Source organism: Blastomyces dermatitidis (assembly GCF_000003525.1).
Source record: "Blastomyces dermatitidis ER-3 genomic scaffold supercont1.3, whole genome shotgun sequence".
NCBI lineage: Eukaryota > Fungi > Ascomycota > Eurotiomycetes > Onygenales > Ajellomycetaceae > Blastomyces > Blastomyces dermatitidis.
Genome location: NW_025544776.1, coordinates 1230581 through 1242238, shown reverse-complemented (window position 1 = coordinate 1242238; position 11658 = coordinate 1230581). Strand labels below are relative to the sequence as shown.

General features: G+C 44.2%; 3 protein-coding genes across 3 annotated transcripts; 1 reads left to right on the top strand and 2 right to left on the bottom strand.

The window, feature by feature from the left end:
• Positions 1-2020: 2020 nt before the first annotated feature.
• Positions 2021-2374, top strand: BDCG_02723 (uncharacterized protein; the record flags this gene model as incomplete). The annotated part of the gene is made up of 1 exon (XM_045418276.1): positions 2021-2374. The coding sequence occupies one exon, from the start codon at positions 2021-2023 to the stop codon at positions 2372-2374; it is 354 nt and encodes a 117-aa protein (XP_045274896.1).
• Positions 2375-4260: 1886 nt separating this feature from the next.
• BDCG_02722 (uncharacterized protein) lies at positions 4261-4721 on the bottom strand (the record flags this gene model as incomplete). The annotated part of the gene is made up of 2 exons (XM_045418275.1): positions 4261-4373; positions 4463-4721. 2 exons carry the CDS (start codon positions 4719-4721, stop codon positions 4261-4263), a joined length of 372 nt encoding a protein of 123 aa, XP_045274895.1.
• Positions 4722-9426: 4705 nt separating this feature from the next.
• Positions 9427-11212, bottom strand: BDCG_16615 (uncharacterized protein). Its single transcript, XM_045425824.1, has one exon. The coding sequence runs from the start codon at positions 11166-11168 to the stop codon at positions 10869-10871; it is 300 nt and encodes a 99-aa protein (XP_045280139.1). The 5' UTR covers positions 11169-11212; the 3' UTR covers positions 9427-10868.
• Between the last annotated feature and the right edge of the window lie 446 nt (positions 11213-11658).

Below are 11658 nucleotides of genomic sequence, written 5' to 3'. Positions count from 1 at the left end.
TTCATCTAATCTATACACGAATATCTATTAAGGCGGAGAAATTTTAAGCTCTGTTGTGAATTTTTCGACTGCTGCGCCTCGAGAATCCTGGATATACAATATTCATCCTCTACCCATGCGACCATCCCCACAAGTCTTGACCCCTTAATGCTATCAAGCCATTCTTTTCTTTTTTTTTTTTTTTTTTAAAAAAAAAAAACAACTAAAGAAAGAATAAGAAATTTAGCAGGAGAGCTTTCACGCCGTTGGAGATTACACAACTTTCTTTCACCCCAAAGCTCGGATGATATTTCCGCCCTGGTCGTCACACAACCAGCAACCTTGTGGGCGTTCTTCCTCGTTTATACACCCATGGTGTATACTTCTTACTACCAGGTTATGCTTCACTTGGTTACAATCGTTTTTCCTCGCCGTTGTACCGCATCGCAGCTCCTCTAATGAGTGCGTTCGGGGGTTCCTCTGTCATTGAGTGTCCCCGAGCTTCTCTGCGGCTGTCGTTACACGGGGCTCTAATGGGCTCGTACAAGCGCCTTCTGCTACAAAAAGAAAACCAGAATCCACTTTGAACAGGCCCTTACTCGCTTGTATCCAGCTTATTCTTGGTGGGGACTTCCGGGCAAATTGAAATGATGGCCGAAATCCCCTTCTCTAACCGAAAATTCTCCTTCCTGGAATACCTGATATCAGGTTCTTGAGAATTTTCTCTTCTGATGAAGAAGCATGAAGCTCGATATCCTGGTTCCAGCTACCTGGTAAGAGAGAGGGCAGCCACGAGAGGGAAAAAATATGGACAAGTGTCAATTCAATTCCTCCTTTATTTCGGCAAGATAGATTGATCGTCACATTCACGGAGGCTCTCCCTTATCCGTTTTTGGCCAGGTTTAACAAAGCGTGCAACACCAACGTGTCTAGAACGTATAGGATGACCTGATATCTTCTCACCAAGTGCGGAGTAATATGCGAATGCCCGTGGATGAAAGAGGAGAAACATGACCTGATATAGTTTGGATGATGCAAAATGCAACCCTCGCCGTTTAAGCTTGATTTTGGCAACCCACAGAAGACCATTTTCCTTCCTACGGCCATTACCGTTCAGTTACTTCATATGTACAAGCTAGGGAAGAAGGAATATATAATTACAGCTGTTGGCTACCTCCTGTCAGCCTTAATATTCCTGGGTCTTTTTGACCCTACAGAAAAACATCCACTGCATCTAATATTATTGCCTCTCACCTCCCTCCTACCCAACACGGATTTACCATTGGGAGATGCTTTTGAGATGAGGCTTCAAGCTTCACCAATGTTTCAATTTTGCCCGCTTCATCCTCCCCCCCCCTCGAGCATACAATTCTCTATCAGATGCGCTTTCTGTTCCGAAAATAAAATATTAATATTAACGATAATAACAATAATAATAATAATAACCATAGAATATAGCATCTCGGCGAAAACAACCACGGTTCCTGCCTCGCCATTTCTTCTTCCCAATTAGGTTTATTTCCAGCTACCATAGTCCCGTTTGGCGAAAAAAATACTATGTAATCCAGGCGGCCGATTTGATCGTGCGAGAAACCAACTATTCCTGGATATGACGATGAACATAACTTCTTACACATACTTCTCTCCTCTGTCAATCAGCCACGGATATTATTTTCCTATAACAAACGCTGATATTGGACGGTGAGCCATTACATCCTTTTCATCTGACCCAAAGGAAATGGCAGGAAAGAAAGATAAATATATTTTATTTAGTTTAGAGAACGGCCCCTGAGAACGTCCTATTCTACGGCCCAGCTATATCCCTTCTCCCGATTAAACCCAACCCAGACAAATTTAATATACCTCACACCCGAAACCGAAAGTTCAAACCCATCACTACCAAACATCCCAACACTGAATCCAATCCGGCCTGTCACATAACGAAAACAAAGACAAAGACAAAACCGAAAAAGAAGAAAGAAAAAGAAAAAGAAAGAAAACAGAGAAAATCTAAAAAAACCCCCGAGAGAGCCCGCCAGCCATGTGCAGCAAAGCCTTCTACGTCCACAACTGCGGCCACAGAAGTTGGGGGCCCCTCCAGCGATGCGGGAATAGATACGTCTGCCCCCCTGAAAACACCCTCTACTATCCCATCCGTGTCAACAACCCGTGCAGGTTTTGTCGGCCGCGCCGTTGCAATTCTGCTACGTCTGCTGCTTCTACTTCTGCTTCTACTTCTGCTTCTGCGGCTGCTGCTGCTCCACCTACCGGTTTCCCTGGACGAGTTGACATGGGCGGTGTCGATGCTGGTGATGGCGGTTTGAGACCTAGAGGCAGTCTTTGGGATTGCATGGGGGACTCGTCTGGGAGACTATATAGTAGTGACTATGCGTAACAGATAGGGGAATGAGAGGGAATAGGGGAGGGGGATGTTAACATGAGGTATTTGTGAGAGTTGGAGATAAGGAGATGAGTCCGGCTTTGTTAATTTTTATTTTTCCTTTCCTTTTACTTTACGTTATTTCATGTTTTTGTTGGTGTGGCTAATGGATATGAAAGACTGCTGTTTTTTTGGACTAACGCATTGAGTGATTTGTGATATTTAACCTACGGGGGCGTTTACGGGTTGGTTGAGGATTTGCCGCATATTTTTACTTTTTCCCTTCCCTCTGTTTCTTCTCTCTCTCTTCCCCTTTTCTCTCTGCCGTTTAGTTACCATCCAAGATATTCATGTTGGAGACTTTGCTCTCGTTTACATTAGACAGCATTTATTTATTCATTGATATTTTTAATGGTACATCATTTTGCCATACGTGATGAACGTTCCTCACACACACACACACGGATCCCCGAACCCCTGGAATATGGGAATTCATTCTGTTTAAATTCATATATCTCCGTTTTCTACTTATCTCCCTATCTCTTTGCTTAGACCCTGCATCTTTTCTTGCAAAAACTATCAGGTTACTCCTACCTCTATTCGCTTGCTCCCTATCCTATCGAGATCAATATCAATCAAGTCAAATACATATACGGTCTCTGGCTTAATATTTGAGAATGTGAGTGCTGATAATCTCGCGCGAGGGGGTCGTAAAATCTCTTGCATCTTGCAAGTGGACTCCGTTTTATTTCGATTACTTGATACTCACCGCACAGTAGCCTACCTAACTTGTAGATAGAATGGGTAGGGTAGGGAGGGCAGTTGCTATTATTGACTCAGCATGAGCGCAACATATATGAATTGGTCTCAACCCTTGATATGGCCATCGAATCGAGAGAACATACCATATAACCCATTGGGCTATTTGTGACGAAGGTAAGTCAGTTGCATCCACATGTTCCAAATATTCTTCTCTTTTTTCTTGAGATACGACGACAAAACCACATGATGTATCAATTGGTTTGAGGCTGCCTGCGCTTAGATTTTGTAACTGACGATTTCAATTCAGATATATTTATGTACATGTACATGTACATACATAGGTCTGAATTGCGGATTCATGTTCGTCGTCCCCAGCTATTCCAACCGGGATAGACAGAATATATTGAGAAGTCTTTAATTTTTGCGTCCCTTTCAGCGTATTGGCCCAGGCACGAAAAACCGAATATTGCCATTGATCTTGAATGCAACTTCTACTTGAGTTAAATAGCGCCTGATATGGCCATTACGCCGCAAAGCAGCTGTTGCTGTGTCTGTGCTATCAAAACTCTACCCTGGCCTTTGAGACAAGGATGGTTCAAAGACCGTTCGCGCAAGGGTTCCAACGTACCCTCGAGGACCGGAACACCCATGTTCTTCCATGTGCATGTATGTACATGTAGAGCACGTACATATTTTCCCGAATTAGATAGGAGATCCTAATGGTGGTCTACGATAAACGATATACTACACAAGCCAATCGGGGAGGCTAGTTGGACGGTTCTACCATTTTATGCGAACGACTATGTGTCTATCCAGGGCAGTCAACAAATATACTTTGCGATGAGCCTTGAGGAGACAAACGAGTGTTTTTCCCTTTCTCTTTAGAAACAACACCGTGGAGTGAGAGGAAGGACAAATGGCCTGGTTTACTTTTTCCCCGCCTGAAACCGTCATATGGAGAAGAAAGTTAACTTATGATGAATCCAATACTGACAGGTAATGTTAGTATCATATTCTCCATGCTGATGGAAGTTGACAGAGCATTTTTCAAGCCTTAGCGTATTTTTCTGCATTAATAGAAGCAGTCCCCATTGGTTTCGGAGGGTCATGTTGAACAGGAGGGGACTCATGCAGGATGCTCAGGCTAAACCACTAAATATCCAGAGCGTAGCAGGATCTGTCACAAGGACTGTATAAGGATTCACCTTGCCTTTATATGCATGTGTGCGCAGTGTCACCGCTTCCCTGAAGGCTGAAGGTATAATAAACATTTTGAGAATTGTTTCAAAACAGCCTCAGCAGTCACTCCCAGCCTTTCTTTTACCAAAATCTCGAACTCACCGGCCCGTAGCCAATTGCAGCGTCGGGTAGTTAGCTGATCTAGGTTCCCTACCGGAAGTTGCTTTATATCCATGGGCAAGATTACTCCCATGCTATCGAACCCTACTACCGCAACAAGGATTATACCAGGAACACAAAGCAGGGCATTGGGGGTTCTATCCGTCTCTTCCGCCCTTTGCTCCCGGAACATATGCGAACGCTCCCATCTTGAAACGCTGCCGGAGCCGGGGAGTGTTCGTAGCTCCACGGCCCGTATCATTTGTTTACCGGTCAAACAGGCCCCTGCATTTTGATCTATCAGTTCATGCAAGAGTGTGGTCAAGGATAAAAAATCCTATAGCCAAGGGCCCCGGTATGGATCATGCCTTGATTTACGTATGCAGCCATCCTGAATTCTTGAAATCGTTCCCTTGCTAATTGAGCGTCACTTCTTTCTCCCCAGCACCCGAGTTATCATGCGAGCTTTGGGCATGAACTGCAGATATAGTGAAGAACAACTGAGCTCGAAAATGAGAGAAACGACGCAACATCACCAACAGTTAGATATGTTCTTTCATAATCAGTATGATCTAAAAACTATCACTACTGCCTCACCATGAGGCTGACATGTTACAAGATAGGAGATTACATAAGCCTGCGGATTTTGTTCCAGGAGCGTTTCAGGATCCATTGGCATAATTCGTTTTCTATCCCTAAACAGGTATATAATACCGTTTTCCAGTGATGGGGGAGAAATGCCTGATATATGCGTCGCAAACCGAAAGGAAACGACCATGACACTCACTTGTATCGTAGGAGGGGACATACGCAACAACTCAGGCAAAGGGGAAACGTTACAAGATCCACTTTTGAAAGAATATCCAATGTCGAATGCGGTCCGCCTAACGGGATGGCTCCTGCTGTTTCACCACGAGCATAGTTCATAGCTTGTTTGTTATCTCAGGGAATCGCATTCAAGATTAGTCCAGCCTATCTTCATGATATTTAGGCTAGGTAGAAGTCCCGACGTGCTCCTTCCATTGCTGCTCTCCGCGCGGGCCGCTCGATCCGAACAAGAATCAGTTGTTATTTTTGAATGCTGACGGACCAATGTACCGGAACCTCTGGCCTTCGGACTTCCTGGATATACACAGATCTGCCATATTATTGTCAGGGGTTCACACTGCTCAGTTGCCCGACTGTCTCCAGGGAGGTGTACCATGCGGTTATCGATAAGGAATTACATGTATCAACCCTGCGAATGATTTCTATTGGACTCGATCCTCGCACTTGGGAGACAGTCGTTCGCCAGTTCGCAGCATCGGCAACATGAACCTGGTTGGCGTCACTGACATCAACACATTGGCCTGGCTATCTTGATTCTTCTGGCGCTCCAATACATGCTGCCCCTACCCCGGTATCGGAACCAGATTGCCGGAAATGACATCGCTCGGCTGCGTCGTTGTTCCTGCTTTTATGTCCGGTTTCATGTACAGGGTCACTTCTATTCAATACCATCCCATGACACTATAGAGAAAAGAACATATCACAGAGCGATTTTCCGTTCCAGTGCTGACGAGGCAATCTGCCATAAGGTAGTTTTGTTTGGTAAAATGATGATGATGAAGTGGTACGTGCTTGTTCATGTCAGACCGTGGCTGAGTTTCTGATGGAGATGCCATAGAATGAATATTGTTGTATATTCCTGATTACCAAGGTAGATAATATTATTTACCTTGTTCCTACATGCAACGACAATTGCATTTTGAAGAGGTGAGAGAGTAACCTCAAGTTAGCATTTCTCGTCCGCTGGCATGCGACGAGTCCCTGCAGCTGGGGGTTTGGGACATGCTTACTGCGTAGTTCGGCAAGCTTCAAAACAACAGGACTACTATCAGGAAAAGCGTACTACGAAGTTCGCCAGACAAATGTGAGAACTGAAAGAAACATTACTCTGTACCTCCTCCTTCTACATCTCTTGGTCACAAGGCCGAATTAGCCCCCATATTGCTACGTCCACACATATTCACAACATCTAATAAACTTTGCAGCGAGCCAATAGAAGAGGGTGGGATTTGCCCCCAGCCTTTGCATTCGTCAATCACCCAGTCACTGGCATGGCATATTTAACGTACTGAAACAAGCCACGTAAATCTCACACTGGGCAACCACAATTCGAAACTTCGGACAGCGCAGTTACATCAGAATAATAGTCAGATAAGCCACAACACCCTTGTTTCGATCGTGTATCTGTCCATTATTATTCCTTCCAGTAAGCATGCTTCACTCCTTCGACGGAAGTAATTAATTGGACGGAGAATTTCCCATCGAAACCGCGGAGGTAGTTCGGACTCTGAGAAGCCGACGGAGAAAATTGCGGGGAAACTAACTCATGATCCAATTGCAAAAGAGAATAATCTGTACGAGCGAGGGGGCTCTGCTTCGCGAAAAATCATCTTGCCCTCAATCTTCTTGCCCTGATGGCTGAGCAGATCAGTGGGGATTGATTCTGCGGAAAGAAGACAGCCCATTATTGATTGTCATTACGGCATGCGTCAGCAGATGAAAGGCTGTGACAATAATTCTCCGGTTCTACAAATGAACATTGTGATGGCTTGTGACGAAATTTCTGGACGACAATTCTCCGAGTTTGCACCTGCAATCGGCATTCCCCGCGAAAATACTCCGAACTAGAGTAATATCTGTCGCCATGGCCATGGGTCTTCGGTGCGTACGCAGTACACCCCAAATTCGGTATGATCCTTGCAAAAGTGCTTGACGTTGATTAGCGTTGTGGGAGACCAATTAAGAAAAAGCAGCGGCCAGATCGCGATATCATACTTTTTTGCCCCTGGATAACCTGTTAATAATAATTGCTTGCACTGTGTGTTGTTGCAGGCCTTGGTCGGAGGTTAGTGCAGAGCGCTCGAGAACAAGTGCGGTATGTACTGTAGTCTAATACTGAGGGTCATTTATTAACTATATGAATTATTTTTATTTAATTATTAATATTAATAATTACTTCTACTCTGTACACGCATTCTCACTCTATTATCAAAAGAAAACATAAGCGAGGTATATAATAAAAAAACATTCTATATTCTCATTTTTCTGAGCTTCAAAATGTCACCAGTATTTTGGCAACTAACGAAAATACAGGGGTAGACCAAGTCTATATTGGGCGAACGCCAACCCCGCCACACGTTTATCTTTCCCATGCTACGGAGTACACCAACAAGATAGAGGCGGGCTTAAGCGTGGTCAGCAGCTCTCAGCAAAGGAAAGGAAAGCAGATCAAGAGTAATTTCGCTGCTAAACTTTTAATGAGAGGATAATAACGCACAAAGTCTCTGCGAAATGACGAATGTTATTCGTCTTGGTACCCCCCCAATTTTGATATAAGGCAAATCCTCATCCTCCGCCATAATCTGAAGCTTCTGACGGAAGATGCTCTGCAAGCTTGCCAGCAGGCAGTCTGAGACCAAGTTTCCCCTCGATGGTTACGATATAACTAAAGTCCCTGATGAAACCCTGATTGAACTCTTCAATACTGCACCATTGCTCCATGACAAGTTGACAACTCTATTTAGAACTGTTGAGAGACCTCGAGTCAGACTCAGCATGAAGATGTTGTTTCTCAGATGACTTCTATGTTTATTGCTTTGCAGTCAGCTTGTGTATCTCAACAACCAGGCTCAGTAGATCACCTTTGCAAGGCTAAAGAGTGCTGATTTGGTGTAGAGAGTGGTTCATTCAGAGAAATTATAGTCATGTAGGATTGATTTAACTACAAACTTGAAATTTGTCAAAGTTTCAAGCAGGTCTCAGATACTGTTCCACTCTTCTGTTTTGATAAGTTGATTCTTACTCATCAAGATATTGCTCTCCAGAATTTCATACTAGACCTCAAGGGCGAGGTTTGGCTAATTGACTGAGGTGATACTGGAATTTATTACTCTGAAGGATTTGAATATGCAGCATTAGCTGTAAGAAGGTGAACTGCAGAGTTGTTTACAGATATGTTGTTTCAACAGATCCCTAGACATCCAAAGATGGAGTGGCAATTGTCCCAAATTATGTACGCATTGACATGGGCAATGGATTGAGTGAGGATGGGCTGTGGAATGATAGTTTATGCCATGATGAAGAATGTTGACTGAGGCATGACAATAACAGGATAGGGATTGGCCTTGGACAGCACTTGCACCTTAGATATCCTTTATATCAACTAATTTGAAGGTTAGACTGCTGCTTCTTTGGTTCATGGGATTCCTTCTCAGCAAACTCTTGGTCTTTTTGAATTGCACATTGAAACACATTGAGGTTCAATTAGGAAGACCTTCTCCTGTGCTTGTTGCTCCTGCGCAGCAGCTTCCTTTCAAACTACATTAACCTTAGTAGGAGAGAAGAATTTTGCTCCATCATCATCCTTATTAGCAAGTCCCATTCTACTGCCACGGCGGCGGCGTCGTTTTGGAGGCTCGATTCTCGTGTTGAACAACCTCACATTCACATGCAAAGTTCTCAGTTGCATGGATAGATAATCTTCTCGAGCATGGGCCTCTGCATTGACTCCGGCGGTTGAATAGCTGAATTGTGCGCCGTATTTTCCTGAGCCATGCAGTAATCTTCATTAGGCCTTGAAGTCCTGTATTGCAATATTGCTTCAGTTCTTGGCGTAGATTTATTTGCCTGATAGCGCGGCATCAACGTTGTTTGTTGGATTCCAGATTATTATTATTATTATTATTATTATTATTATTAGTGATAACAGTATAATGCTTGACTTCTTGCAATTCTAACTCACCAGCGCTTCATCAGTTGGAGCCGTTTTTCCCAGTATGACGGTTGAAAGATGGGAGCTGAACAGGTGATGGAGCCAGAACTACTAAATTACTATGTATAGCTATTATATAAAATAAGCAGAACAATTTATTTCCATAAATTTATATACTCATATTCTTTGTATTAGAATATACTTACATCTTTAATATTCTACTCATATCTGATGTTGCATCGAAGATATAGTATATTCTAAAAACATGCATGAGATAACCCACACAAAAGGTACCTATTTTGAAGAAGTAGTTAGTGTTGTGGTGAGGTGCACCAAGTACAGATGTATGCATATCACATTGCAAATGCTCATATATATCCAAGGTACTGTATCGTCAGCTTTAAGGGAGGCATGAAAGTATCAGGGATCAATAACCTCAACAGATTAGTTAAACATCTGTGCACCAAGATACCCCAGTTTAACTTGCCAAAATCCATGATCATCAGCTGTCACAAGTAAAAATAAACAGTGAATACTTCTCAAGGTCCGGCAGAGAGACTTTCCTCAACATTCCCTAAATATTCCGAGCCATTTCAACAAGGATTCCTCGGGCTACGCGCCGGAATCCACAGAATTCCCCTACCCTACTGTGTACATGGGCCACGAAGACGAGAGCAATGAGAGTGGGAACTTGGAAGTGAGCATGGCACTAGAAGAGTTCTCGGCGCAGTCCGTCAAAAGAAGGGCGGCGCCACATTCAAATCAGGCACATTCATTCAGTGCTCCGCCCAAAGGGGGGTTTTGAAGCTGCCAGGTTCAGTTCAGACCGTGCAAAATCCGCGTTATGCCCACCCGGCCTCCAGGTTGGGTTAGGCTTACACGCTGTGGCAAGCATCGCAACTCTCGTGCAATGCGGAGCCCCTCATCCGCGCGGGGCTCTTGCAAGGCTCGAAACACCGTTCGTTTACACTGGGTAGGGCGGATAGCTGGCGCAATGGATATGCTGTAGGTTTTTGTCCACAAGCAGTGGCACAAACTGCAATCGGAAATAAACGATGGTGTGAATCCTCAAAATGAAGGACGAATGGAGAGGGGGCGCGGAAAAAAGAGAGAATGCTTCTCTGGAGGTAGTTGGCAGGCGTCAGAATGGTTCGGCTTTGCTTGGAGCAAGAGTAGTGAGTGATGCCTTAGTCTTTGCATTCTCGCACGCATTCTGCTTCTCAGCAGCTGCTAGTTAGAAGAACTGTGCAGCAGTTTATCATAAACTTCTACATCGCCGAAGATGATCCACCAACCATTAATATCTCTTTTCCCCAATGTTGGTGCCGACAGGTTCTTCAGCCACGGATGGGGAACAAGAAGATAAAAATGATGGCCAAGCATGTAATGATTGTATAGTGCTGGCTCGTTACCAAGCCCTCTCTTCTCTACTCTGTAAATTAAACGTTGTAACCAGGTTGTCTTCCTCTTTGACTAGCTATCGTGCGCGAACACCTCCCTTCGGAGCCCCATGTTTGAGATTTTGAGACTGCAGGGGAGCTGATCCAACACGAGCTAATTGTGGCTATTTAAATGGAGAGCTGCATGATATGTGTGTTTCGCAGCCGTTTTCCCCCGCTTTTCCCTCACCATCTCGGTGTTTTACATTCCTTATCGGCTGCAGGTTGTGCCATAGCTCTCGAATTCCCTATTCAACAAGGATTCCGAACTAGGTAGCCTGTAACGAAGGTGCCTGAGTAGTATCAGACCGGATAAATAGAACCTTGTCACCTTCAGGGCAAATTTCGCTTGGCATCTTTGGACTTCTCCACTTGGTGTTAAAATTATACAACCAAGTTTTTCCAGAAATACCAGGGAAAGCCAAAAGCTCCAAATCCCAGTTGAATCCCCCGAGAAAACTATTATTTTGGCTTCGATAGGATCGACCATATCCCACTCCATTCCTGCCATTTTACGATTGCGAACGTGGATCTCGATATAGCGCCCAATTGTACGCACATGCCGTAGGACATTATAAGAAGGTAAACACTCGTCATTCGTCAAATCGTCAATCTTCTTTAATTAACTTTAGAAGAGAGGCATGAGCAACCTTAGGCCGAATAATCATCGAGGCCCCTTTTTTTCAAACGAACGTCGCCTCAAGGGTCTTCCCTTGTAGCAACTTTCCCCGAACCCGAACGTAGAAAGAGCGAACATGCGGGGTTAGCACCGCCTAGAGTTTCCACGATGCGCTCCGTTTCGTAGGCTAGGAATGCAAACCCAAATTTCTCAGGCTGATATCTTCGCGAATCAATCCAGGTCAGGGGGCGAATTTACCGGCGTTAGTTGGAATTTTCTGCAGCACATCATAGGACAGATGTTGATGCCGTAACACCACACCCTTAAATTGTTTCTTCCGCGTTCTGTGGATGAAATGATTGGATGCAAAAGCGCAGAAAAC